The following is a 24,422-nucleotide window of genomic DNA, read 5'->3' on the forward strand; positions in this document are numbered from 1 at the left end:
GGTCACGGCAAGGGATCAGCTGCGACAAGCAGGGACAGGAGTGTCACTAACTCATTGTCTCTCATGGCAGGAGCTGGAGGCGGAGGGACGTTTACAGGAGGCTGAGTACCACTACCTAGAAGCTAAGGACTGGAAGGCCACAGTAAACATGTACAGAATGAATAACATGTGGGATGAAGCTTACAGGGTAATAACAACTTCACAGCTATCCCACCCTGCGGAGGCCGGGATTTGACTGTGGGGTGCCAGTAGAATTGCTCTGTCTCTATTCACTACAAAATCTGAAGACGTTAAGTACACTGTTTAGCTTCAGCAGGTGGCACAGCACTGGAGGCCCTTACGCTACTGCTGTGCTGCTAGCCGCTCTGCAGCACTGCACCCCGAAAGCCCTGCTAGACCCCCAGCCGCTCCGCAGCACTGCCTTCCTCCAGGCAGGGCTCAGCTCCTGACGGCTGCACGGCACCGTGCCCCAGAAGCACCTCTCTGCCCCAACCGCCCTGTAGCACCCCTGGGCAGCACTGCTGCCCTCCAGCGTGGACGGATTGCCAGGGATCAGACCTGCTGACCTGATGCCAGCGAGGGCCTTGCTGAGGAGGCAGCAGCCTCTTCTCCCTGGGCTTTGCCCTGCAGGCCTTTGTCTCACGCTGCCCAGTGCAGGGTGGCTGCAGAAGGGTTCTCCAGGAGACAGCGAGTGTTTCTGATGCTCCCTCGAGAGCACAGCAGTCATATGAGAGGGGACCGACCCCTGGCTCAGCCTGCTGAGGTAGAGGTAGCTGTACTGAGTCCTTCAGTTTTCTTTGTTTTGGATAGGTGGCCAAGGCACACGGTGGGGCAAACTCCTATAAGCACGTGGCCTACATGTGGGCAAAGAGCCTGGGTGGAGAGGCAGCTGTGAAACTCCTCAATAAATTTGGACTTCTGGAGATGGCCATTGACCATGCAGCAGACAGTGGGTAAGCAAGTCCATAAGCCAACACTCCTCTTCCATCTGCCTGACCTCGGGAAGAGAGGACAGCCCAGAATATTTGTATATATATGGCAGCCGCAGGTCCCGCATATGGCATGTTATCCCCCCTTACCTGCACTTCTTCACACGGGTAGTCTGCTTCCTTGGCACAGAGGAGTTACCAGATGAGTCCTGTCCCCCTGTTAATCTCCCAAGTGTAAAATCTGGTCTGGACAGACAAAAGCAGTTTGCCCTTTAACCTGAGCAGGGAGGCCTTGTGAGAGCCTCTGAACGCCGGGAGGGGGTATTCCTCGTGTCACCGTAAGCAGCTGCCTGCCAGAAGAGGGTTGGTCGCACTCTGCACTTGCCCAGTCCGCTCTGCCATTCACTGCGGCTGCCCCCCCCAGTTCTCCCACTTCCCCAGGCTCCTGGGAGCCCCGTTACCACCGCTGGCACTAACAGCAGACACGAAGGAGCTGAATCTCCTTAGTGGGGACTGTAACAGCTCCTGCTCTCTGGTCAGGAGAAGGGGAAATGGGCAGTGCCCACTCACTTGCGACCCTCTGTCTTCCCCTCTCCCCTCTGCCAGTGTCTTGTGCTCTACTTGATGTCTTGATCTTAATGAAGGCATGCCCTCACAGCACATAGTCCTGTTCTCACCCCGCTCTCTCTTTCTCTGCAGTGTCTTTGAATTTGCTTTTGAGCTGGCCCGCCTCTCCATGAAGCAGAAGATGCGAGAGATCCACTTAAAGTATGCCATGTTCCTAGAAGATGAGGTAATTTTACTCCTGGAATAGATTGCAGTTCCCTGGTCACTCAGGTAATTGAAAAGCTTTCCTTAAAGGCTGCTGCAAGAGGCACTTATATGGCTGCAGTCACTGCTCACCCAAAAGGTTTCACAATTGCAGCCCCGAGCTTCCACACACATCTGTTTCATAAACACGCTTTGCCTTGCAGTAAGTACAGAGAATCTCGTGTTGGTATCAGGGCAGGAAGGCATTCAGAGAATCTCCTTCCTCTCTCCTAGGGCAAGTTTGAAGAGGCTGAAGCAGAGTTCATTAAAGCTGGGAAACCCAAGGAGGCAGTGCTGATGTAGGTATCCTTCCTCACTGGCCTGCTGCATCTCCTCTTCCCTGGCAGGTGCCAGCCTGCTTGCTCCTCCACCACTGGTCTGCTGTTTGCTGCCCCTCTTGTTAAATCTCACGTCACTTCCCCTAGGTTTGTGCACAACCAGAACTGGGATGCTGCACAGCGCGTGGCCGAGGCTCATGACCCAGACAGCGTGGCTGATGTGCTTGTGGGACAAGCACGTTTTGCCTTTGAGCAAAGAGACTTCCAGAAAGCAGAGGCCTTCCTCCTGCGAGCACAGAGACCTGAACTGGCAATAAAGTACTACAAGGTAAGTGTAGACTGTGGCAGTATCATTGTGTTCCTCAGTGTCTGAAAACCCAGTTTGGATGGAGAGGGAGTGAAATCCAGCTCCCAGCTCTCCCTGTCAGCTTAGTAGCCAAAGAGAAACCATTTACTCAGGTGGTTCCTAGTTGATCTTCATTCTGGCCTGCTCTTAGAAGACTGCACTGGTATAGATTTCACAGCATAACTTAGCTCTCCCCCATCTCTGGGAGGAGGTATTCTACCAGAAGGCTACAGGTGGTCCTCAGGAATAACATGCACATGTTGCATTTGGAGACTGCAAGTGCCCATTCTGCAGAGGTGGCTGGGATAGATGGACCACTCCTGCGGTGACCTGGGTGAATGAACGGACGTAGCTGCCATTCTGGTGGAGGAAGGGGTCAGATAGTGCTGCCATGGTTTCTTCTCCCAGTGGGTCCTGTGACAAGCTCACTTTAATGGCCAGACGTGTTGTGTGATGCCGGGAGTGTGGTGCATCCTGGCAAAAGTTTCTCCTCCCTGGTGTCCCTGTGCAGGAGGCTGGCATGTGGAGCGAGGCCCTGCAGATCTGCAAGGAGTATGTGCCTAGTCGGCTGGAAGCGCTACAGGAGGAGTGCAGCAGGGAGGCTGCCAAGAAAGGCTCCAGGTGGGAAATGCTGGGGTCAGGCTTCAGGTTACAGACAGTTTGCTCTTCCCCTGAGCCATTGCACTGACCCCTCACAGAGAGCGCCTGACTGGATCCCTGACATTCAGATTATCCTGGACTTGTTCCTGCATAAGTTTCCCATCTTTCTTCCTGCCTGCCCTGGGAGATCCCAGGCTTATTGTTGCCATCTGAGGTCTTCCAGGTGTCTTCTTGCCACTTACCGATCTCCCAGGTCTACCTCACCGCTCATGCATCTCCCCAGGGTCCTTTATCAGTTCTCCCCTCAGCATCGCCTGTGCACGTTCCTCTCCTCTCTGAGGTCTCTGACTCACCTCTGCTGTGGGCCTTCCTGCCCCGTTCCCTGCGTGCTGTCTACAGGATCTCTGTGGCAGCATCCCAGCCTTGCTCACAGCCTGCCTTGCTCCCTGCAGAGGAACAGAAGGGCTGCTGGAGCAGGCACGGAAGTGGGAGCAGGCTGGGGAATATGCCAGGGCGGTGGACTGCTACCTGAAGGTGCAGGATCCCAGCAACAGCGTCCTGATGGAGAAGTGCTTGCTGAAGGTATTGTCAGAGGCTATGAGTCCCTTCCACTGCCGTGCTGTCTAGGAGGTCTCCCACAAACTGCAGTGCATCCCAGAGATACTCCATTCAGTGCAGGGTACAGGAGAGGAGCTGCAGGGTCCCGTGGCCTCAGAGTCAGAGCTCTTCATCACCATTCTGAGCCGTGATGGGCTGTGCTCTTAACCCACACTGTGCTGGCACCCTTGTTCTGGCACCGCTCTCAGCGGCGTGCAGTTGTCCTTGTGCCCATGTCTCCCTGCTCCGAAGAGCTGGGCTCTGTCACTTAGCCGATGGCTAGACCAGCACCCTCTCCTCATGACCCAGCCCACCAGCCTGTGCGTTGTGTTCTCGTTCACACTAATAACTGCGCCCTTGCGCCAGCTTCAGCAACAGTTACGTCCTTGTCTGGTATCCCATGTGCAGAAGTAGCTGGGCTTTGCTCCTCTAAATTGCTGAAGTGGGCTGGCATTTCCCCTTCCCTTTCCCCCGTAGTTGAAGTGGTCCTGATGCTCAGTCTCAGGCCTGGGGCTGAGCTCTTCCCAGCTTCATCCCTCTCTCGGGCAGTTCTTGTCACTTGTGCCGCTGACAACTTCCCTTCACAGGCAGCCGAGCTGGCCATTAAGTTCTTGGGCCAGTCACAGAGTATGGAGGTGACACGGACTGTGGCTCCTCAGCTGGTGGCCATGAAGAAATACAGTGCGGTGAGGGCTGGCTCCTGCTCCTGGGGCGCGGAAGAGGCGATGGCACAGGAAGGGAGAACCACATACAAGGGGAGGGGGCCAAGTCACATGCTGGGGTGGTGGGTGGATTGCCCTGTCTGAGAGTCTGGCAGTGCTGAGTCCTCGGGGAGGAGGAGGGAGGGAAAGGGGATGAGTCCCGGGGTGGTGTGAGAGAGCCAGGCCTTGGGGGAAGGCAGGAAACAGAGGAAGGGGTTAATCTTTTGGGAAGAGGCTTTCTGTTGTTGCTGGGTGCTGGGTGCTTCCAGCAGCACCAGCTCCAGCCTGGGCTGCAGGGCGCCTGTGGCATCTCAGCCCCCATGGGACCCTCTCTGGCCCTGCAGGCAGCAGAGCTCTACCTCAACTTGGACCTCGTACGAGAAGCTATTGATGCCTTCATTGAAGGGGAGGAATGGAACAAGGCCAAACGCGTGGCCAAGGAGTTGGACCCCAGGTATGCCCTTCCCTCCTCAAATGGGCCCTTCCTTCTCCCCTTCCAGCCCCCGATGATCCCTTGCCCTGTCCTGCCCTGCTGTCCCCAGGTGTGCTGGAGTCTCCCCACAGTGGCCTTCCCAGGCTCCGCAGGGCACATCCTCCACAGCTGCCCTTCCCAAGCCCCCCATCCCTCTACTACCCTGACACTCTCCTATTGCCCTTTTGCCACATATCCCGGAGGAGTCCTCATCCCCTGTTTTCTTTGTCCTGTCTCAATATCCCCTTCATTTGCTGTGTTCCTGCACTCGTGTTTCCTCCCTGAAAGTCCTGTGATCCCTTTCTCTCCTCACACGTTATATTTCGTGGAGCCATCCAGGCCCTTTCTTTTCCTTCCTACCTGTGCTCCCAGCAGCAGGCCAGAAAGATGTGGCACAGCTGTAATCCTCTTTATGCCAAAGCAAACAAGGTTGAATCCAGCCTCTGCACGAATGCAAGGCACTATTAGTCTTGCTGTCTGTTAAGATGTTTTCTGCCCCATAGGTCAGAGGAGTATGTGGACCAGCGTTACAAGGAGTTTCTAAAGAACCAAGGAAAGGTCGATTCGGTATGTATTTGGGATGTCCCACAGACCGGCGAGCAACATCAGGCTCTGTGCGGGTCACAGAATCACAGAACAGTTGGGGTTGGAAGGGACTTCTGGAGATCACCTAGTCCAACCTCCCTGCTCAAACAGGGTCACCTAGAGCACATTGCCCAGGACCTGTCCAGATGGTTTTTGAGTATCTCCAAGGATGGAGACTCCACAACCTCTCTGGGCAACGTCTCTCTCCTATGCTGGGGAACCCAGGTCCTTGGAGTCCTTGTCATGGGGCTTTTACCTGAATACGCCCATAGTTAGGAGTCCGTATGTGCCTCCGAGTCAAGGCTTCTGTATACCAGATGTGTCGCGCTGGGTGGGCGCTTCCCTGGAGTGGGGGGACTGTGTGCACGAAGGACCTGGGCGGGCTGGTGCCTGCTTTGATGCTGATCGGAAGCCTTGCCTGCACAGTGAATTTGTGGCTGTTTCCATCCCCAGCTTGTGGGAATAGATGTCATGGCTGCTCTGGACGTGTATGCAGAGCGGGAGCAGTGGGAGAAGTGCCTCGAGGTTGCAGCTAAGCAGGTGAGTGCCTGCGCGAGCCCTCAGGAGACGGGGATGGGGCCCTGACGCTGGGCAGCCGGATTAGCAGAGACGGGTGGGCAGGGGTGGAGCAGGCATCTCTGGGGGGAGCGTGGGGAGCCACTGCAGCAGCTTAAAAAACACCTCTCCCCTGTCCCCATTTTGGCCAATCTGGCCTAGCAGGGAAGCATTAGAACCCAGAAGCATATTGGGTTTAACTTTTGTGATTAGCGGAGCACTGTAATGAGCTACATGAGTTGTTTGGGCTGGAAGAAATTGGCATCATGGAAGCAAAGACATTCATAGAAGAAATCCTTCTTTCTACATGTTCTTTAGAGACCTGATATCAGTTGAAATGAGTCACTCTTTCATCATGAAAGCAAATTTGACATCTTTGCATTTTTGCTGACCTTAAAGTAACAAAATGACCTCAAGAGAATAATAAAAAGGGAGAAAATTAAAATGAAACTGTTTTACAGTGCTACAATACAGTAACAAGAGGAGAATGCTCTAGAGTACCAGGATTTACTTTGAGAGTTTGTTTGTGTTCAGTGGTTATTGATAACAGAGCTAAACTAAGGGCAGGTGTTGAGTCTTTAAAGTGAAGAATTGTTTCAGAGCAAACAGCAGGGCCACCCCGGGAAAGGGGTCTGCAATAACTGCAGAGAATGCAGCTAATCTTTCAGGCAAACACTGATAACGAAGGCAAACACTCATCATGTGTCATACTGTGTTTTTATAACTTCGTTTCCAATGGAGTAAGCAGTAACCTCAATTTGTGTTCTACTACAGTAAACTTGATTTTTTATTTTGCATCAGGTTTCTCTAGTGATATGAATGGTGTTTGCTGTAGTAGTTGTAATCTTGGAGAGTTCCATGTCAATGTTTGAATTATCAGGAGGTGCCAATGTTAAATTTCTTCCATAAAGAATGACCTCAGGCTCAATATAATGGCAAAGGCTCAGCCAAGTTTATTGTCAGTCAAGCACAGCACTACTACACTTGCTCCAAGAAGACGTTAGTACATATATACCTCTAAAAAAAGTGTTAGCACAACCTTGCTTCATGGTCAGTGCAGAACTTCATGACTTTTGACTCAGCTATTACACAGTGATTATACGGTCACATAAAAAAAGTCATATTGATCAAAACAAGTTACATTTCAGACTTAATCTTTATCTCAGTCTGTCCTGTACCTTGCGTTTCACCAGCATCCAGATCTGGGTGTTCACTTTTTAACTATATCATAATGGCACTCGTCTCTCTTGTGCTTAATAAACTTGTTTCTGTTGCTCTTTTTTCTGACAGGATTGCACATCTTTTGTACCATCTTCCTCACCTCATTAGCACACTTAGGCCTGTGTGAAACAGGTTCTTCCCAAGTTAGAATTTCTTCAAGGTCTACTACAGTCAGTCTTTAGCAAAGTGTTTATGGGAACAGTATACATGAGCAGTGCTCCAAGGAGTCCTACAGTCTCAGAGAGCTGCCAGCTTTTGAAAAAGGCACTAGAGTGGCCTCACGTATTCTGAAAGTCTGCAGTCCAACAATTTGGGTTCATTTTTTCACAGGATAGTAAGGGCTGGTTTAGAATTGGTACCTCTGGTGCCACATTTGTGGAGATACTGCTTCCTTTTGACGGCGTTCCTTTGGCAAGTGGTGAGCAGCTGAAAGACAGCTTTATTTTTCACAAATGAAAGATCAACAGAGCATCAGCTAGCCGGGATGTCATGTGCGACCTAAACCGAAAGCCAAATCTGCTGTGTGCAGTGTGATTTTGTCTGGTTATGCTGAGCTCACCCGTTGGGACTCACGCGCATGGGTTTGTGCGTACACATCTTTAGCCTCCCTTCCCTACTGACAAGCATTGTGAATCTCATGCTGCTGCTTTCTGTGTGTCTTCCCCAGAACTACAAAGTCCTGCACAAGTACGTAGCTCTGTATGCAACCCACCTCATCCGGGAGGGCAGCTGGGACAAAGCCCTGAGCCTGTATGTCCACCATGGAGCACCTGCCAACCCCCAGGTAGTGAAGACAGCGTGACCCCCCGTGCGAGTTGCCAGTGTGTGCTGTGATGTGCTGCATGAGTCGGGTTTTCAGTCCAGAGCTGGGACTGCCAGGTAGAAGGTGTCCAAGCTTCTTCTACCCCACTACGGATTCCTCCAGGGGCTCCTCAGTTGGAGGACTAAAGGCAGTCCCGTGGCGTGTTCTCCACTGGGAAGGAGTTGGAGGGTTTTGAGTCTTCATGTTCGTTTTGAACGCCTTAGCCGCCAAGTCCAGAGTGTGACCATGCTCCTGTCTCTGAGAGTGCTGGCTGGAGGAGTGTTCTTCCCAACTTCCCTGCCTTGTGCTGTCGCACCCCTTGCAAGGAGCAGTCCGCAGCAGTTTCTCCAGTGCTGCCAGGAGCAGGAGCTCCTGGAGCCTGCATGCAGAGCTGCCGTTCTCACAACCTGTGCTTGGCAGCAGGGGTGCTCCAAACTTTTGCTGATTCCCTTTCTGGCTCCCTCAAGATTTCTCTCCTTTTTTGTTGCAGAATTTCAACATTTACAAGCGTCTCTTTGTGGAGATGGTGAATGCCTCTGGCATGAACTGTGCCGAGGCCTACTCCAGCTGGGCTCACCTGCGTGACGTTCTCTTCAATTTGGTGAGTGTGGGCCTGGGCCACCGCTACCTGTTAAACTCCAACATCCCGGGCAGCTCCTGCGCGGGAGCGAAAAACAGATTTCTGGCCAGATGACATGTAATGTGTTTGAAGAACACAAGCCGAGGAGAGAGAAGTGATAGCAGGGATAGCAGAACAAGAAGGATCCTGTGGAGTGGACGTGGCCGGACAAGAGAAGTCAGAGAAGAAAATGACCCTGCACTCAAGGCTAAATCCTAGAAGTGGGTCAGGGCAGGTCATACAATGGCAGCTGGGCCTGGACATTGGCATTTGCAGAGCTCCCTGTGTTGGTGGTACATGGGAACTGGTCACACTATGTCCCCACTTTTCTTCCTACACCATATTCCTCTGTTTAGGTGGGGCAAGGACCTGGGGAAAGCACAGAACTACTGAGCCTGGAAACTAAGAATTCTCCCCATCTTCCCAGAGATGCGTAGAGCCTTCTGCTCCTTCTTACCTGTCCCAAACACCCCTGCCGCCAGCTAGAGCCCCTGATTGCCTCTTCTCTGTTTCTATCCCACGAATTTCCCTCTCTAGCAAAAACTAAAGCCACAAATCCCCTTGACTATCCAAACTCAACCCTGCTTCCAGTGCAGTACCCCTGGCTCTCCTCTTCTCCCACAGCCTCCTTCCTCCAGCACTCTGTAGGGCCCAGAGCACTCAAGGCCCAGCCCTTTTCCAGTCCCCAGAGGGTGCCTAAATACCTCAGACCGTTCTCTCCCCCAGCTTTTCCCCAGACTCAAGTGGGTGAAGAGTGCCCCTGTGCTCACATGTTCCCAATCACTATCTCTTTCTCCTCCTCAGAGTGAAAACTTGGTAAAGTCCAGTGAAGCAAACACTCCAGCACACGAGGAGTTTGAGACCATGCTGTTGATATCACACTACTACGCCACCCGCTCTGCTGCGCAGGGTGTGAAGCAGCTGGTAAGGTCTCCAAGTTCCTTTGTCCGGTCAGCACCCCGGATATGGAGCCCCACGGGGAGCTGCGGGTTCAAGGCTGTCCATAGTTCACTGTTCCACTTCACGGGTCACTTAGCACCATGGATGCCTGAGAATAGGACTGTAGTGATCTGAGAGCCCACCACGAGTGGAAGGAGCTGGGGATAAAGTCTTGTCTGACTCCTCATGGAGGGAACTGCCCCCAGCCGTAGAGGCTGAGATGGAAACCAGGAGGGAGCTGATCCATGAGCTGATCCATGTGCGTGATCCAGAGTGACCTGAAGAAATAATAGGGATGAGACAAAAATCTGGTCTTCCCAGGAGAGGCGTTGCTTCCTCTTCAGCTGTCCTGGGCCATGAGAGCTGCTGGGCCTCACGCGTGGTCTTGAGAGCAGATTGGCCTTGCACAGGCCCTCGAGACCTCGTGGGCTTGTGGCTGGGCCTCACAAGGGACTGCGGATAATGGGCCTCTTGTGCTTTGGGATTTGGCCAGGGCCATGAGATAAAGCAAAGTCCCCTGCTAAGGTGTTGATCCATGTGGGGTTGTGGTTGGGACTACGATAGAGATCCATGGGGGTGTGGGATTGGAGCTGTGACACAGAAAGCTCTGGAAGATCAAGGCTCACAGAGCTACAACTCCAGTGAAAGCCACGGAGGAGACTGGTCACCCTGTGGCCGAGTGTACTGACGTTGAGGATCCAGACAGAGCCGTGTGGAACAGAAAGAGTCAAGTCTGATGTCCTGGGCGCTTGCACAGAACCACACAGCTTTGGGATGTTGAGGGGTGGGGTAGTCTAACTGGGACCGTGCAGGAAAGATGGCCTTCCCAGGGCCGGGGTGACGGGAGCCTCACTGGCAGGCGGAAGAATGAAATTCCCCACTGCTCAAATGATGCGAGTTTGGTTGTGGTTGCTAGTAAAAACAGCAAGGTTTATAAGACAGGAGAACTCCATCTTCGGGTGGCAGTCCTGCGTGTTCACACTTTGAGGGTGCCTGTGGTCAACACTGAAGGTTTTTAACCTTTGTAGCATCCTTAGAAGGTACGAGCGTATCTTGCTCGCCCTAATGGTTGCTGCATGTGTTTAAGGTACAGGATGCTTGTGTACTTCACTTACTCTAAGTACATGAGGAGGAGGTGGACTTAGATTCTTTTGACACTTATTCTTCTCTTTGGATTTGGATTTAGAGCCAGCCTCTCATTTTCAGTGTCTCTGCTCTATTCTGACGGTGCAGATCCTGCTGCTGCTTAGCACCATCACAGAGCCCGCTCACCAGTGCTGACCCTTGACGATCCGTCTAGCTTGGGAACTAAAAAGAGGGAAACAGGCAAAAATGCTGTCACCCTCAAAATGAGCTGTAACAAGTCCTCTCCCCCAAATCCCCTGACACCAGAAAAGGCTTCTCCTGAGCTGTCACTCAAGGTCAGGGTGTGCCCTCAGCGTGCCCCTCACAGGCGGTGGTTCAGCTGCGGGCCTCCAGCCCTCGCTGCCTTCCAGGCGTTCTGGGGTTGCCGCACCTCTGTGCCCCCAGCGCTTGTTCCCCTGACGCGGGGAGGATGAAAAACCTTCCTGTTCTCCGGGAGAGGACGCGCAGCACCATAGAGATACCAAGCCCAAGTATACATGCCAAGTCCTCCTGGGCTTGCCTCGGTGCTGATAGTTCCCCTGTTCCGCTCGTGGCGCTGGCTCTGTGCCCTCTTCATGTGCCTGGCTATGAATTTCCTAGAACGGGAAGCAGAACCTCACGGCACAGGCTTCAGGATCCGTTCACGTGCGGTACCTGGCAGGAGACGCGCGGCAATGACCTGCTGGTTGTGCAGCAGCAAAGAGGAGGCTGTCGAGAGCAGAGCTGGAAGAGGTAGAGAAAAGGGTCACGGGAGCTTCGGAAGTCCGGAGCAGCTTCCATGCAGTGTACAGCTAAATGAGCTAGGATGCTTAGCCCTGACCAAGAGACCACTGAGGAAGGAGAGTGGCACAGAAGGGGTGAATAGAGAACAACTGGGGACATCATCAGACAAACGGGGTGCTATTCCTGTGGGCTAGGCCCAGAGCACTGCCTTCAAGCAGGAATAACCAAGAGTGCAGACGCAAGATGGGAAGCCACTAGTTAGAGGGATTGTCTGAAATTGCAATGGATCATAGCTGAACACGTGTCAGCAGTTTCATGTTCCCACAAGGAAAGACAGCCATTATATTAGGAAGTATAAGCCAGAGGAGAGCACACGGAGCAGGAATTCGTCCTTCAGCTCCACTCAGCGTGGGTGAGGCTTCAGCTAGCGTGTGCTGTGGCCAGGCTGAAAAATGGGAACCAGTCTGGAAGGGTCCAGAGAACAGAAGAGACAAGAAGGAGAGGCCTGGAGTACACAGTCTGTGGGAAAAGACTGAAGGAAGAGATGATAACAGAAAATAACTGCTGGAACAGGAAAGAAATAATCTGAAAGATTATAAGAAGTAATTTTCCAAATCTTTGTTTGTATATACTGGATAAGTAAGGGGCTTAATTGCCACAAGGGAAACACAGGTTAGACAGAAGAATAAACTTTGTCAGGAGACCTCCACCTTGGGATGCCCATGAAGGGAAACTCTAAAAGCTCAGTGCTTGGAGGCTTTTAAGTTAGACAAACACGCCAAGATCATGTGGGTGCAGAGTTCCTGCCTTGGGGCAGGATGATGTCACGAGATCCCTTCTAGGCTGGTTTGCTGTGTGACTGTCGTGGCTTTACTGTCCCCTGTGTCTGCAGGACACTGTGGCTGCCAAGCTGTCCATTTCCCTGCTGCGCCACACCGAGTTCATTCCTGCCGACAAGGCCTTCTATGAAGCTGGGACAGCAGCCAAGGTAGGAGCTGGCTGCTGCAGCGCTCGGGAGGTGGGGAGCCCCGGGCTCAGCGATCCTCAGCTCCGTCTGTTCTCTCCGGTCTTCCCCTAGCTCTCTTAGCCTCACTGGTATGCCGGTGGCCAAAGACTGGCTCTGGAGGCCTTTCCTCCAAACGCCCTGCCAGACTCTACGTTTCCTCATAGCATGGGAGTAGGTGGTGGGAGACCCGAGACAGCGAAGAGACAGGTGCTGCAGAGGGGACACGTGCTGCAAGGGGTAGAACAGAGGCCACGTTACGGTGCCTGTCTCTCTCTTACTGCAGACGCAGGAGTCTTAGCTGGTCTGCCTTGCTCTGAGTCATCTAACGTATCTCGCTAACACTCCTAAGGCTACGGGCTGGCCGTGTGCCCACATGCCGCGACACAAGGCACACGGCAGCACGCTGTCGCTGCCTGCGCGGTGATGCCCGGTTCCGTCTCGTGGACCTGCCCGTGGCCGGGTGGCCCGTTGTCCCCGCAGTCCCCCCGGAGCGGTCCTCGGGGATGGCGCGTCGTGCCGCGCTCTCCATGCCCGGCTGCTGCAGGCAGAACGTTGCCACGCGAACAGACCCACGTCATTTCTAGCCATTGCTCGGGGGGGTTGTGGCCGTGAAGATGAGCCGTCAGCTGCCTGCTCTCACTTGCTTTCCTCCGTACCAGGCAGTCAACTGGGAGAACATGGCATTCATCTTCCTGAACCGCTTCCTGGACCTTTCAGATGTGAGTATAGCCGTCCTGGTGCAGGGACGTCATGCTTAAAGTGTCATCGTGCTGCAGGGCCAACCCAGACCCTGAGGCTGCGCAGGGCACTGCCGAGGCCCAGATGCGGCAGCGCATGGGTGAGCTGCCTCTGGCCGAACTCAGGGCCCTGAAAACTGAGTGTGTGCAGAGCCCTGAGAGTCTCTTCACCAGCTGTGGACGGACTTGCCGTGCAGGGCACCTGGGCGGCCCCGACCACCCCTTGCGTGTGACCACGTCACCATGCAGGCAGGTTGCAGCGACGAGCAGGCTGCCTTGACAGTTCAGGGCTGCGGGTGCCATTACAGCCTTCAGGATGGTCTTCTCTGAGTTGCTCCAAGAGAAGGAAATTTATCTTGGGGGGGAGGCATGGCCTCATGCTTTAGCCACTGTGCTACAAGAATCAGGAGTTGCGTCCTCGTGCCAGCCAGCTCCTTCCCTGAATAACAGGTTGGTCACCATAAAGCACTGAACCCTAGGAAGGCGGCAGACGTTATTGTACCAGTTTCCAAGCGCTGCCAGCAGCTGCTGGGGGAAAAAAGCTCCCCCCCCTTCATCTTTCCTTTCTTGAGGCCACCCGGTAAGGTTGAGCAGCAGAGTGTTTCAGGGACACGTGTCCTCGGACACTGCAGAGGGTGGCTGTAAATGCCGACCCCCCCGCAGGGCCCAGTCACACAGCGCTCAGGGATGGGGCCACCCCACAGCCGGGCTGGGCTGTGAACGCCGAGGCTGGTACTGTCCAGTGCTCCACCGACTGTAAACGGAGCCCGGGACGACCCAGCGCAGACACAGGCGTCTCGCAGCGGTGCTTTAGCTGACATCCATGGTAGCAACACCCGCGGCTAGGGGAGATGAACCCCACTCTTGATATATTGGTCCAGCTGATGAAAGCCGTGCTGCGGTGTGCTCGGCCAGCCACACATCCAGATTATTTCTGTGTGATTACTTATAGTAAAAAATACATCGGTAGTCAGCTTTGCAGAATATTCCTAGCTAGTTTTAACTAGTGCTGTTGGTCAGCAGAGGTGCTCACAGATATGTCTTTCTGCGATTTAGCAATTGGTTAGCAGAAAAAAAAAAAAAACACTATTACACAGTAAAAGTTGCTGGTAAAATGGGGAGTGGGAGCCAGTCTTGCCTGGCAGTTTAGGGTGAGCAAGCGTTACACATTCATACGCTGGAGCACAGAGCGGGTGCTTCGGCTTAACAAGTCTGACTGCGGCCGCTGTGGGAGAAGGCTGCCGTTGTGCAGGGCGGGGGCGGCCGTGGTGGCCGATCCCCGCAGCCGGCGGAGGCAGCCGCAGTGGGGCCAGGAGGGTCCAGGGAGCAGTGATTCGGGGGTGCTGCCGGCTGCTCTCCGAGGTCTTTATACTTGCTTGGCAAAAGCACCGTAGCGTCCTGCTGCACCTGAACGGCTCTGGCCTTCCTGCTGGGCTGGGCTCTTTCCAGGAACTGAGTGCAAACAGGCCTCAGTGGTCTCCCAACTCCACTTACAAGGTTGCTTGGGCCTTTTGCTGCCTGTGCTGCCTTCCAGCCAACCCCCCCCCCTGCCCCCCAAGTGCCTTTGTGGGGCTGCTCTGCTGGGGGGTAGCAGTGGTGCCGTGGGGCCCGGGCAGCTCCCAGTGCAGCGTCTCCTCCTCCCTCAGGCCATTGAGGAGGGGAACCTGGACTCCCTGGACCACTCTGACTTCCAGAGGACGGACATCCCCTTCGAGGTGCCGCTGCCAGCCCAGCAGCACGTGCCTGTGAGTACCGCTGCCTTCTCCCGCGCCATGACCGGAGGAGGCACCTCGGGGCCCTCTCCAAGCAGGGACCGGGGCACGAGTGGGGCTGCAGGAAAGTGGCGCCAGCTCTGCTCCGCGGCCCAGCACGTGCGCACGCATGCTCGTGCTCACGCTCCCCTGTCCAGCCTTGCACACGCGTTCAGCACACCCCTGAGCAGCCTGCGGCGGTGCAGCCTGCGGTTCCAGGCGGTGCCCTGGCCTCTGTCCCGCAGGAGGAGAAGCGGGAGGAGGCCCGGGACTGGGTGCTCGCCATGTCCATGGACCAGCGGCTGGAGCAGGTGCTGCCGCAGGACGAGCGCGGCACCTACGAAGCCTCGCTCGTGGCAGCGAGCACGGGGCTGCGCGCCCTGCCCTGCGTGCTTACAGGTGAGCGCGGGCCGGCCCCCGCACACGGTGGGAGACGAGGGCAGCGGGGCTGGGCGACCGGGAGCAGGGCTCTGGCTCATGCCCCGCCGGAGCAGTCCCAGCCGGCTGGGGAGGGCGGGGGGGGCACAGAGGAGGTGCCTGCGGTGGGCCGTGACCTTCCTGCGAGCGCGTTGCTGTGCGGCCAGGGTATCCCGTGCTAAGGAACAAGATCGAGTTCAAGCGGCCGGGCCGAGAAACCAACAAAGACACCTGGAACAAGTTTCTGATGGCTGTCAAGGTGAGCCAGGCAGGGAGACCAGGGCCGGGGGGGGGAAGGGGGGAGGGGGGGTGTGTGTCTTTCTCCCCCCCCAATCCATCAGGCTTGGTTGCCTCTTCCCTCCCCCCCCCCCCCCCCCCCCCCCCCCAATCACGCTGACCATACTGTCCCGCTGGGTGGGAGATGCACACGATGGGATTAACCTTCCTTCTGGAGCTGGGACAGGCCCAGTCCTGTCTCTTCCAGTTCCTGGGGGTGGTTGGTTGGGGGGGGCGGGGGGGCCTTGGCGGAAGGTGGCTGCGCTGTCCCCCATCACCAGTATCAAGGCCGCCTCTCTGGTTCTGCAGACATCCCACAGCCCTACGTGCCAAGACGTGCTCAAGTTCCTCAGCCAGTGGTGTGGGGGGCTCCCGAGCACCAGCTTCTCCTTCCAGTGAGCCGGGCAGGCTGGGGCTGCTGGTGGCGGCCTTCGGTCCCTCAGCCCCCGGCACGTCGCCCTCAATAAACACGTCTCGCAGACCGCTGTGCTCCTGTCTGTCGAGGGATGCCGAGCCCAGGACGCTCCCGGGGCACAGCGCCATGTCCCTTCACTTGTGCCGCTCCCGGCCTCACCCTGGCTGTGCCAAATATGTGGCCTCCACCCCAGGAGTGATGGTTGCACTGGGACCATGTATGGGGGGGGGGCAAGCAGGAAGATGGGCTTACCCCCCCCCCCCCCCCCAGCTTGATGTCCTTCCATCCAGCATCCACCCCCCCCCCCCGGGAACCATTCGCAGCAGCCAGTGTGGGAATGAAAACTTTATTTACGCAAGGAAACGGCAGAGGCTTCGGCTGCTCCGCAGCTGGGCCACCGGGCTCCAGGTCAGCCCCGGCTGCTGCCAGGCCCCGGGCTCCTCTGCCCACCACTCCTGCCCGGCCGCCGCAGGAACAAGCCCCCCCAGAGCCTTTCGTGCCCTAGGCAGGTCCGTACGGCGCTCGCTGCGGCACATGGGCTCCGCGGGGCTGGGGCTGCCGGTGACCCGGGGGCTGGTGCTGGCTGGGGAGGGGGTGCGCGCGTCGCCCTCCCGCAGGCCGCCCTGCCTGTGCCCACGCCCGGGGCAGGAGCCTGGCGCAGCCTCACCCCCCCCGGGGCCCAGTGCTCCTCCGGCAGCACCTGGGAGGAAGAGAGCAGGTGAGTGCGGGGCTGTGCCCCGCTGACCCGGCCTGTGTTTGGGTACCGTGCTTGGAAACACGTTTCGGGGGGGGGGGCTGGTCTGGCAGGGGCCTCTGGACAGCAGAGATGACCAAGCCCTCCCCAGCCCCAACCCGAAGCAGAGGCTGCCAGCACCCCCTCCCCCTCCGAGCGTAGCCCCCGCGCTGCACTCACCTCGCCAGCTAGACGCGGGAATCGGCAAGCCCCGCCAGGAGCTGCCGCGTCTCCCGTGGGGGCCCCTCCTTCACTGCGCCCGGCCTGGCCAGCTGGGGGAAAAAGCAACGCCCAGGACAGGCCTGCAGCACGAGCAGGTCACACGCAGAGGTGTGCGGGGCGGGGACGGGCTGGGGCGGTGGGAGAGGTCCACGCGGGGCAGAACAGACTCGGCCATCAGCGCTGAGGCGGGTGGGTCCCTCTGTAACTAACCGAGCTAAGGGGAGCCGGTCCCTCGCCAAGGCCGGGTGGAGGAGGCTCAGGCAGTGCTGCAGCGGTCAGGAGGGCCACAGGAGCCCCTCGAAACAGCCCCCACCCCGCACCTCCCGCAGCCCCCCCGCGCACAAGCTGTTTGTGTGGGAAGAGGGGCCACGCAGACCCCAGCACCTCCGAAACGCAGCCGAAAGCAAGCGCTGCTGGGCCAGTGGCAGGGACGTACCTGTTCGCTGCTGGAGGGGCGGGCGCAGGGCCCGATGCCCTGGAGGATCAAGGCCGCCAAGCAGCACCTGCCGGACAGCACGGCCTCCACGGCCGCCAGCACCATGGAGGGGAACCACAGCGTCAGGGCCGTGTCCTGCGGAGCAAAGCGTCGGGGTCCCACGGGCCGCACGGGGCGGCGGGACGGTGCAGGCTGCCGCACGCAGCCTGCCGCACAGCCGAAGACACGGGGCCCCCCCGGCCCCGCAGAGACTCACGTAGATCCGCGTGGTGTTGAAGGGGCAGTCGTTGGTCACGATGGCCGCGCGCGCGTCAGCGGGCAGCGCGGGGCTGTTGCAGCCCGTGACAAGACGCAGTCCCCGGCTGCGAACGGTGAGGGCAATGGCCAGCGCCAGGCCCACGCTGCACGCCGCGGACAGCAGGCTGTTCAGCAGGGACACGCTCAGCAGGGTCCAGTGCTGCCGGCAGCAAGGAAAGCGCATCAGCGCAGGGCGGACAGAGCCGGGACAAAGCTACCCGCTGCCCGGCCCGAGCTGGGCACTGCCGCTGCGCGGGGCCGGGCACAACGAGCCCCTCTGCGGCCGCGGTGCAGGGCGACGGGGCTGCGGGGGACCTGGCGGAGGTCCGTGCCAAGCAAACACGTGCAACCCCTTGTCCCCAGGCAGGGCCCGGCCCAGGCGTTTGTGCAACTGCAGGAGGTGCCGCCTGTCCTGGTTGCGGCTTTGTCCATCACCTGAAACGTTTCTGTCCCCAGGAAGCCGCCCGGCATCCGCGCTGCTGCCCGGGGTGGGCCAGGGCGGCCCGCGCAGCCGGGCGACACCCGCCACCCTGGAGGCGCCGCGGCGGAGGCGGAAGGAGGCGCCGGGGACAAGGTCCAGGGGAGCGGCCGGGCTGTGCGCGGCCCTGCTGCACCCGGCCCCGCGGCGGCCCCGCACTCACCAGCGCTGCCCGGGACGCGTCGTTGGACACCAGGATGGCGACGATGCCCGCGGCGATGCTCTGCGGGAGAGACCGGCGCTCAGCACGGGCAGGGCTGGGCCAGCCCCCCCCGGCGCCCCCCGCTCACCAGCAGCCCGGACACCACGGACACCACGTTGGCCACCGCGTACTCGGGGGTGACGGCGCGGCGGGCGCCGGCCACGTGCCGCAGGACGGAGCCGTGCACGATGGCGCCCAGCGCCAGGCCGCAGTGGCCCAGCACCAGCAGCGCCAGCCCGGCGCGCATCAGCCCCCGCGGCGCCGCCGGCCCCGGGCGCCGCCACCGGCCCCCGCTCCCGCCGGCCATGGCCGCCGCCGCCGCCCGCGCCGCCCCGAGGCGGAGCCCGCCCCGCCCCCGCCCCGTCCCGGAAAGAGGCAGCACTCGCGTCTTTACAAAACAGTTTATTAAAAATAGGAAATGATAGAAATGAGATGCAGGGGCAGCGCCGCGCCGCGCCCCGGGGCGGGGGGGGCCCAGGCTCAGCCCCTCCGCGCCCCCCGCGGGGCCGAAGCCCCGGGAAAGGGGCTCCCGCGCCGGCCCGGGCTGCTCGGAGCAGGGGGGGACCGGGTCGGGCCCGGGGTCGGGGTCGGGCCCAGGCGCTGCACAGAGCCGGGCGGGGAGGCCGCGCTGGGCCCCGGGGTGCTGCCGGGTGCTGCCGGGTGCACAGCCCGGTGCCAACGCCCCTCCCAGCCCCGCGCACCGGTGGGGCGACACCGGCCCCCCCGGCCCGGGGCAGGGCTGAACGGCTGTGCAAAACGAGTAAACAAAGTGCAGCCGCGGGGGAGCAGGAGGCAGGCGAAGCGCCGGGCAGGGGCTGCGGGAGCCCGGCCCCCCCCCCGCTCCGGCCGCCCGGCAGGGAGGGTAGTGACTGGTGCCCAAGGCAGTTGCAGAGTGGGGCGCAGGGAGGGGGCAGGGCCTAGAGACTCCCCCCACCCCTGCTTACCTTTTAATTTAAAAAAAAAAAAACAACAACAAAAAAGAAAAACATCTGTGCTGTGCAAAAGACACTTTGTACAATTCAAACCAAACGAACTCCATGCACATGAACGGGGCTACAGAACAGCCCGCGCCAGGCCCCGGCTCCCCGGCACCACCTGGCAAATCCCAACAGAAACAGGGCTGGAAATAATACTGACACGCAAAGTCCCCTTTAATAGGCGGGCAGGGAGGATTGTCGCTAGGCCCAGCCACGGCACATGCAGGAGGAGCTTCCAAGCACTGCAGCTGGGGTCTCGCTGATGCCCTACGGTGATGGACAGACACGGAGGGGGGCACAGGCAACAAAGCCGCACCGGCCGCCTGGGAGCCGAGGGGGGCTAAGACGAGACGGTGACCGCCGTCAGGGCTCCGTTCCGGGTGTAGTAGAACTTGCTGAACGCCTCTTCAAGTAAACAGGTAAGTCTGCTCTGGTCGGCCTGCGAAGGGCGAGCTGCAGTGAGGGCTGGGCCCAGCCTTGCGCAAAGCACAGGGCACGGCTAAAGCCCGGCGGGGCACGCAGGCAGAGACGCGTCATTTTGCCTCCCTCTCCGGGTGGAAGAGGGTGATCAGGTGCAAATACCTCGTCTGAAAGAGGAATGCGAGCTCTCCCCCTGCCCGAGCCCCAGGCCTACTCACCTCGCTGATGAATCCAAGCTGGACCAGTTCAGCTGCCAGCTCCTGGATATTGTCGTCTGCAACACAGGGAAGGGCGTGAGGCCCAGGTCCGACTGTGCCGCTGACCCCGGGGCACAGGAGTGTGAGGAAAGGTACTTACTGGGCTGCAGGTCACAGCTCAAGTGTCGATTCAACTTGTCTTCCAGTTTCAGCAGCAGCGTTAACTGCAGGGTGGAGAAGTGTTTGTGAGTGGCTGCAGCCTTGCTGGCTACCCCAGGCAGCGGCTGCCCCAGAGAACATCCCCAGAAATCCCCGTCACACTGGGAATCGCCCCCCCAGAACCCCGCTAAAGCCTGACACAGCCCACAGCCAGTTCAGATCCCAAACCAGAGCCAGCAGCACCACTGCAGAGAAGCGCCCTGAGCCTGTGTCTAGGGCTGGGCTGGAAGTGCCAGCTCTGAGCCAAGCCAGCTGCCAGCTCGGGCCTGGGTCTGGCTCTGGGCTCCAGGGCCTGCTGCTCTGGCAGCAGAGGGTCACGTCAGGCACCAGCAGCACCTCAGTGCTGGAGCCACCTGCTCGGCACGGCTGCCGCGGGACACCCCAGAGCACGCTCAGCCACACGGGAACGTACGTGATGCTTGACGCCCTCCTCCACCGATTCAATGTTGCACTGCATCAGCACCACCTGAAACGGAAGCGGAGATGCCCCGTGACTACGGCTGCTGCACGGCACAGTGCCCAGAGAAGGGAGGAACGGCGCTCCCCGCTCTCACCTTGCGGGTCTCCACCTCGGCCGGCTCTGGGGTCGGGGTCTTCACCGACGGCGGGACGATGGGGGACTTCACTACCACCTGCTGCGGCTGCTGGGGCCGCGGCATCCCGAAAGCGGTGAGCGGGTAGATGCCATTCCTGCAAGAGAGGAGCAGGGCCTGAAGTTAGACCTCTCCTAAAGCTCTCCAGTCCCACGCGCGGTAAGGATGCCCTTTAGACGAGGCCTCTTACCTCACATCCTCCAGGAACTTGTCCAGCTCCAACGCTGGAGACTGCGAGAAGCTGGAAAAGAGAAAAGTACTGAAGTGAGAGTTCAGCTAACACAACCACACACTCGAGTCTCCCAGGAGGATGTGGTTTCCAATGCCCATGTCCCAGACTATGGCCGGGTCAGCTGGGAAGATGAGTACAGCGCGAGGCAGCCAGCCAAAGGCGAGATGGACTCCCATCTTGCTATACAGGAAGCAGCTGCTCACAGCAGCGAAGGATGAGTGAACATTTTAATTATGGCAGAAACAGATATCACCTCCCTGCAGAGAGTTGTCCAGTACAAACAATTATTTGGGAACTAGCCCAGTAACACCATGCTCCTAGCACGGTGTTTTGCAGACACTTGTTACGCCAGATGCAATGAAGATAGGATCTCGGCTCTGGAAGAGAGAGCCCTCAGCACTGCAGAGGCAAGGATCTCTGCAGCGCCTGATGGCACCATCTCACCTTGGACAAACAGCTGGAAACCAACTTCTCAGCATTTAATGCCCTGCCCAAATATTTCTCCCTGCTGTTCTGGATACTCCTGTTCTCCATGTAATTCCTTTTAAGGATTGCTTGCTCAGTCTTAGTGGCTTCTTAATGATGAGAAGACTTCCTCTGGAACTCATTACAATCAGTTGTTAATTCCTCAGCCTTTAATTACATTGAACATCTCCCTTGCTGGTGCTTGAGAGAGGATGACAGGCACTCACAACCCCTCTCCTCTCTTCCATGACTTGTCACATGCTTTGTCCTTTTTCTCATTTCCAAGAATATACAGTTCCTCCGCATGGTGAAAATATTTTCCAGCCTCTTGGTAGAGTCAGTTCTCCGATCTTCTCCAGAAGTGTTCACTCAAGGCTCACAAAGGATGCCACATTGTGAATGTAATGTCTTTAGACGTTACACCCAGTCAGCATCACCTTTTCTCCCATTATTTGGCACTCTGAGATCATATTTACTCTCAGCTGTAGCTGCACAGTCGTGGGTTTTCATCAAGCTGGCAATGATCTTTTCCTGTGCTGTTAGTTCACAGCCTTCGCAGACAGAGAAACAGTTGTTCTTCCTCTAAAGCAAGTTATTTTCATTCATCAGTCTTTCCTTCTGCATGGCACAGGGGAATTACAACACCAGAACAGTCTGCAGCCCACACCTCACTTCTGTCTGGTTCTGACCAGCCAGGAGCCACAGGCTCTCCTACTTCACTAATTCCCCAGTTCAACACTTTGCTCATTACCTTTGTTAATGCAGCTTTTTAGCACCCACCTGACCGCAGCTTAATTTAGACTGGCTGCAACAAGAATGTTGAACAGTAACAGTCTTCCCCTTTACCACTGTCTTAGAGTGTTCTGAAGAATTTCAGAGATTAGCAGGAGACTGCAAGCTGCTCAAACCCTGCCAGTCTTTCAAGAGCTTTACTGTTCCATGAGATCAGGTGTAGGCTGCACATCTACCTCAAATCCTCAGACCACCCTGCAGCCCCTTTTAAAACACGCAAAAAAATCTGCTGTTTCCCCATCCTCTAGTACAGCAGCAGTTTTAAGTAAGATTTTACAATTTTGCCAGCAGCTCAGCTTCTGTGGTGCTCTGATGAATCATCTGGAAATTATGTTCTTTGACACTTCAAGTCATTACTGTGCTTCCTATTTCCTCTTCTAGCACTTCTGAGGTATCACTACTAAGCAGCAGGTCCCAGGCTGGCATGTGCCAGATGATCAATTCTCTGCAGACTGTAGTCCGGTACAGTAGAAACTCTTTTGTACAGCTTTGGCTATTCATTCTTTGTCCTCCATTTTGAACCTTTAAGTAAAAACCCATCCCAAAGAGAATTCAATAGTATTAATTATCGTCTCTAGGAAGAACAGAATGCCAGTTTTTAAAAGATATCTGTATGGCTCAAACAGCCTCTCAAATCAATAGTGGTTTCCTCCTTGCCTTCCGAGTTTCTTTTGCTCGCTAGTCTGAGCATCCCAGAATCCTGGCCTACCTTGGAAGCATCCTGGCCGCCTCTGGGAATAACACCCATAATCTTACAGTCTTTCCAGCTAACTTCTCAGCTAGCTGAGGTTTTACAATCCGAAATTTAAGATCACTTTGTCACTCTGCTTGCTTCATATATATTACAGTTGCTTTTCTAAAGACCATCCCTGCTGCTTAAGTGACTGCTGTGTGTTACTGATGACTGTCCAGAACAGCCTCTCCCACTGCACACTGCAAAATGAGCTGCTCTCAAGCTGATGAACCATTTATCCAATGTGTCCAACTTCATTTGACAAGTCTGTAAGCAGTCCAAGCACCTTCCCCAAATCATTCTGCCAGCTTCTGCTAAGGATGCTCCAAGCACAGTACGGTAATATCCCTCCTCTCAGTCTTGGAGAGAGTCACATCTCGAATGCACGGAATCTGTTCACATAACACTGGTGCACGGTCTTCCCCCACCCAGAAGTTACTCTCCACAGGATTCCTTGGGCACAGACAAAGCCCACTCTTTCACCAACAGTGCTGCCAGCTCCTTTCTGTTTCCCAGTTCTTGGTGAAATGACAGCACTAACTCGAAGGGAACAGTCCCAGACAGATTGCAGATCCTTCACTCCTCACCCCAGTGCCCTGCAGTCCATTCTCACATGTACCTGAGCAGCCCCCTCCCCACAGACCATGGAGTACTCACATCATCTTGATTCCTTCCCTTTCAGCGTGGTTAATCTCCGCCAGCACTGCACTCATATCAAGGTTTTTGGTCATTTCCTCTAAGGCGTTTTCAGGAATCATGTCTATTAAAAAAAAAAAAGAAGGTTAGACTTGAACTACTGCAACTCCTTCCCATCCTAAGAGCAGCAAACTGCAGGCCCTGCAGCAGCTGCAGTGCTGTTTCACAAGGCCGTGGTCCCTGCCGGTTATGACTGGCACGAAAGTCTTGCTTTGAGCTGTAGTGACAACTTAGCGGAGCTCTGCAGAACACGAGATGTGGCACCTGGGGTCCCATACTCACGCTGATGCCCAACGATACAGTGAGCTGCCAGTAGCTTTAGTGATGGCACCTCGAACAATGCCTGATGAAAAAGGAGCTCCCGGGCAGTAGGACGCTTGCCAGGGTCCAGTTCCAGACACTTCTGAATGAACTCCTGCAAGACAAAAATAGCGTGAGACCACGCGCAGGGCCAGCAGGCCTGCAGGAGCACCCACCCCACTCACTCACCCTCTGCAAGGGGTCCTCCAGCAGCTGAATGGCACTGTTGATGGCCTCCTGGGGCACGTAAGATGACTCTCCATTACCCTGTATTTCCAAGACTGCCATCTGCAAACACAAAGCAGCACATCAGACTTCACTGAAAATCAGTACTGCATTGAGCAGGGCTCAAGGAGACCACTGCCAAGCGTGAGATCACGAGAGCCACGGTGTTCGGTGCTATTTAAGGTCACAATTCCCAGAGGCAGACAAACACGGAACGGCTGCTTCATTGCAATAGTTTGTTTCTAGCACCCTAGCAGATTGCCTGGGAAACCTGAAAACTGTGCCAACATCACCTCAGAGA

At 56.8% G+C, this 24,422-nt stretch overlaps 3 protein-coding genes across 5 annotated transcripts in view; 1 reads left to right on the forward strand and 2 right to left on the reverse strand.

Annotated features, from left to right (window-relative positions):
* IFT172 (intraflagellar transport 172) overlaps positions 1–15,970 on the forward strand; it is a 44,921-nt gene extending 28,951 nt beyond the window's left edge. For 2 of the 3 annotated variants that reach the window (XM_064508121.1, XM_064508123.1), the window contains 20 exons: positions 71–187; positions 811–953; positions 1,629–1,722; positions 1,974–2,038; positions 2,165–2,345; positions 2,875–2,984; positions 3,416–3,545; positions 4,148–4,246; positions 4,606–4,715; positions 5,237–5,300; positions 5,772–5,858; positions 7,762–7,878; positions 8,387–8,497; positions 9,320–9,439; positions 12,195–12,290; positions 12,968–13,027; positions 14,692–14,790; positions 14,955–15,195; positions 15,381–15,472; positions 15,799–15,970. In XM_064508121.1, coding sequence (XP_064364191.1) covers positions 71–187; positions 811–953; positions 1,629–1,722; positions 1,974–2,038; positions 2,165–2,345; positions 2,875–2,984; positions 3,416–3,545; positions 4,148–4,246; positions 4,606–4,715; positions 5,237–5,300; positions 5,772–5,858; positions 7,762–7,878; positions 8,387–8,497; positions 9,320–9,439; positions 12,195–12,290; positions 12,968–13,027; positions 14,692–14,790; positions 14,955–15,195; positions 15,381–15,472; positions 15,799–15,888 — 2,226 coding nt within the window. In that variant the 3' untranslated portion in view covers positions 15,889–15,970. The remainder of the gene's footprint in view (positions 1–70; positions 188–810; positions 954–1,628; positions 1,723–1,973; positions 2,039–2,164; positions 2,346–2,874; positions 2,985–3,415; positions 3,546–4,147; positions 4,247–4,605; positions 4,716–5,236; positions 5,301–5,771; positions 5,859–7,761; positions 7,879–8,386; positions 8,498–9,319; positions 9,440–12,194; positions 12,291–12,967; positions 13,028–14,691; positions 14,791–14,954; positions 15,196–15,380; positions 15,473–15,798) is intronic. The other variant, XM_064508122.1, reaches the window with a different exon arrangement.
* A 266-nt stretch (positions 15,971–16,236) lies between these two features.
* KRTCAP3 (keratinocyte associated protein 3) lies at positions 16,237–18,633 on the reverse strand. Its single transcript, XM_026115810.2, has 6 exons — positions 18,361–18,633; positions 18,234–18,293; positions 17,552–17,752; positions 17,296–17,430; positions 16,818–16,909; positions 16,237–16,604 (listed from the first exon to the last, which is right to left on the reverse strand). The coding sequence occupies exons 1-5, from the start codon at positions 18,577–18,579 to the stop codon at positions 16,826–16,828; spliced, it is 699 nt and encodes a 232-aa protein (XP_025971595.2). The 5' UTR covers positions 18,580–18,633; the 3' UTR covers positions 16,237–16,604; positions 16,818–16,825.
* A 26-nt stretch (positions 18,634–18,659) lies between these two features.
* NRBP1 (nuclear receptor binding protein 1) overlaps positions 18,660–24,422 on the reverse strand; it is a 39,738-nt gene continuing 33,975 nt past the window's right edge. The window contains exons 10-18 of the mRNA XM_064508125.1: positions 24,086–24,184; positions 23,879–24,011; positions 23,558–23,660; positions 20,869–20,919; positions 20,640–20,775; positions 20,498–20,551; positions 20,027–20,090; positions 19,888–19,943; positions 18,660–19,688 (exon numbers count right to left, since the gene is read on the reverse strand). Of these exons, the coding sequence (XP_064364195.1) occupies positions 19,590–19,688; positions 19,888–19,943; positions 20,027–20,090; positions 20,498–20,551; positions 20,640–20,775; positions 20,869–20,919; positions 23,558–23,660; positions 23,879–24,011; positions 24,086–24,184 (795 nt within the window). The 3' untranslated portion in view covers positions 18,660–19,589. The remainder of the gene's footprint in view (positions 19,689–19,887; positions 19,944–20,026; positions 20,091–20,497; positions 20,552–20,639; positions 20,776–20,868; positions 20,920–23,557; positions 23,661–23,878; positions 24,012–24,085; positions 24,185–24,422) is intronic.

This window comes from Dromaius novaehollandiae, chromosome 3, assembly GCF_036370855.1.
Source record: "Dromaius novaehollandiae isolate bDroNov1 chromosome 3, bDroNov1.hap1, whole genome shotgun sequence".
Lineage (NCBI taxonomy): Eukaryota > Metazoa > Chordata > Aves > Casuariiformes > Dromaiidae > Dromaius > Dromaius novaehollandiae.

Excerpts from the sequence above, each read along its gene's own strand:
- KRTCAP3 (XM_026115810.2), bottom strand. The coding sequence starts at position 18,579 with ATGGCCGGCGGGAGCGGGGGCCGGTGGCGGCGCCCGGGGCCGGCGGCG. Across the intron at positions 18,294-18,360 it reads CCGTGGTGTCCGGGCTGCTG|AGCATCGCCGCGGGCATCGT; the intron begins GTGAGCGGGGGG and ends TCTCTCCCGCAG. Across the intron at positions 17,431-17,551 it reads TCAACACCACGCGGATCTAC|GACACGGCCCTGACGCTGTG; the intron begins GTGAGTCTCTGC and ends TTTGCTCCGCAG.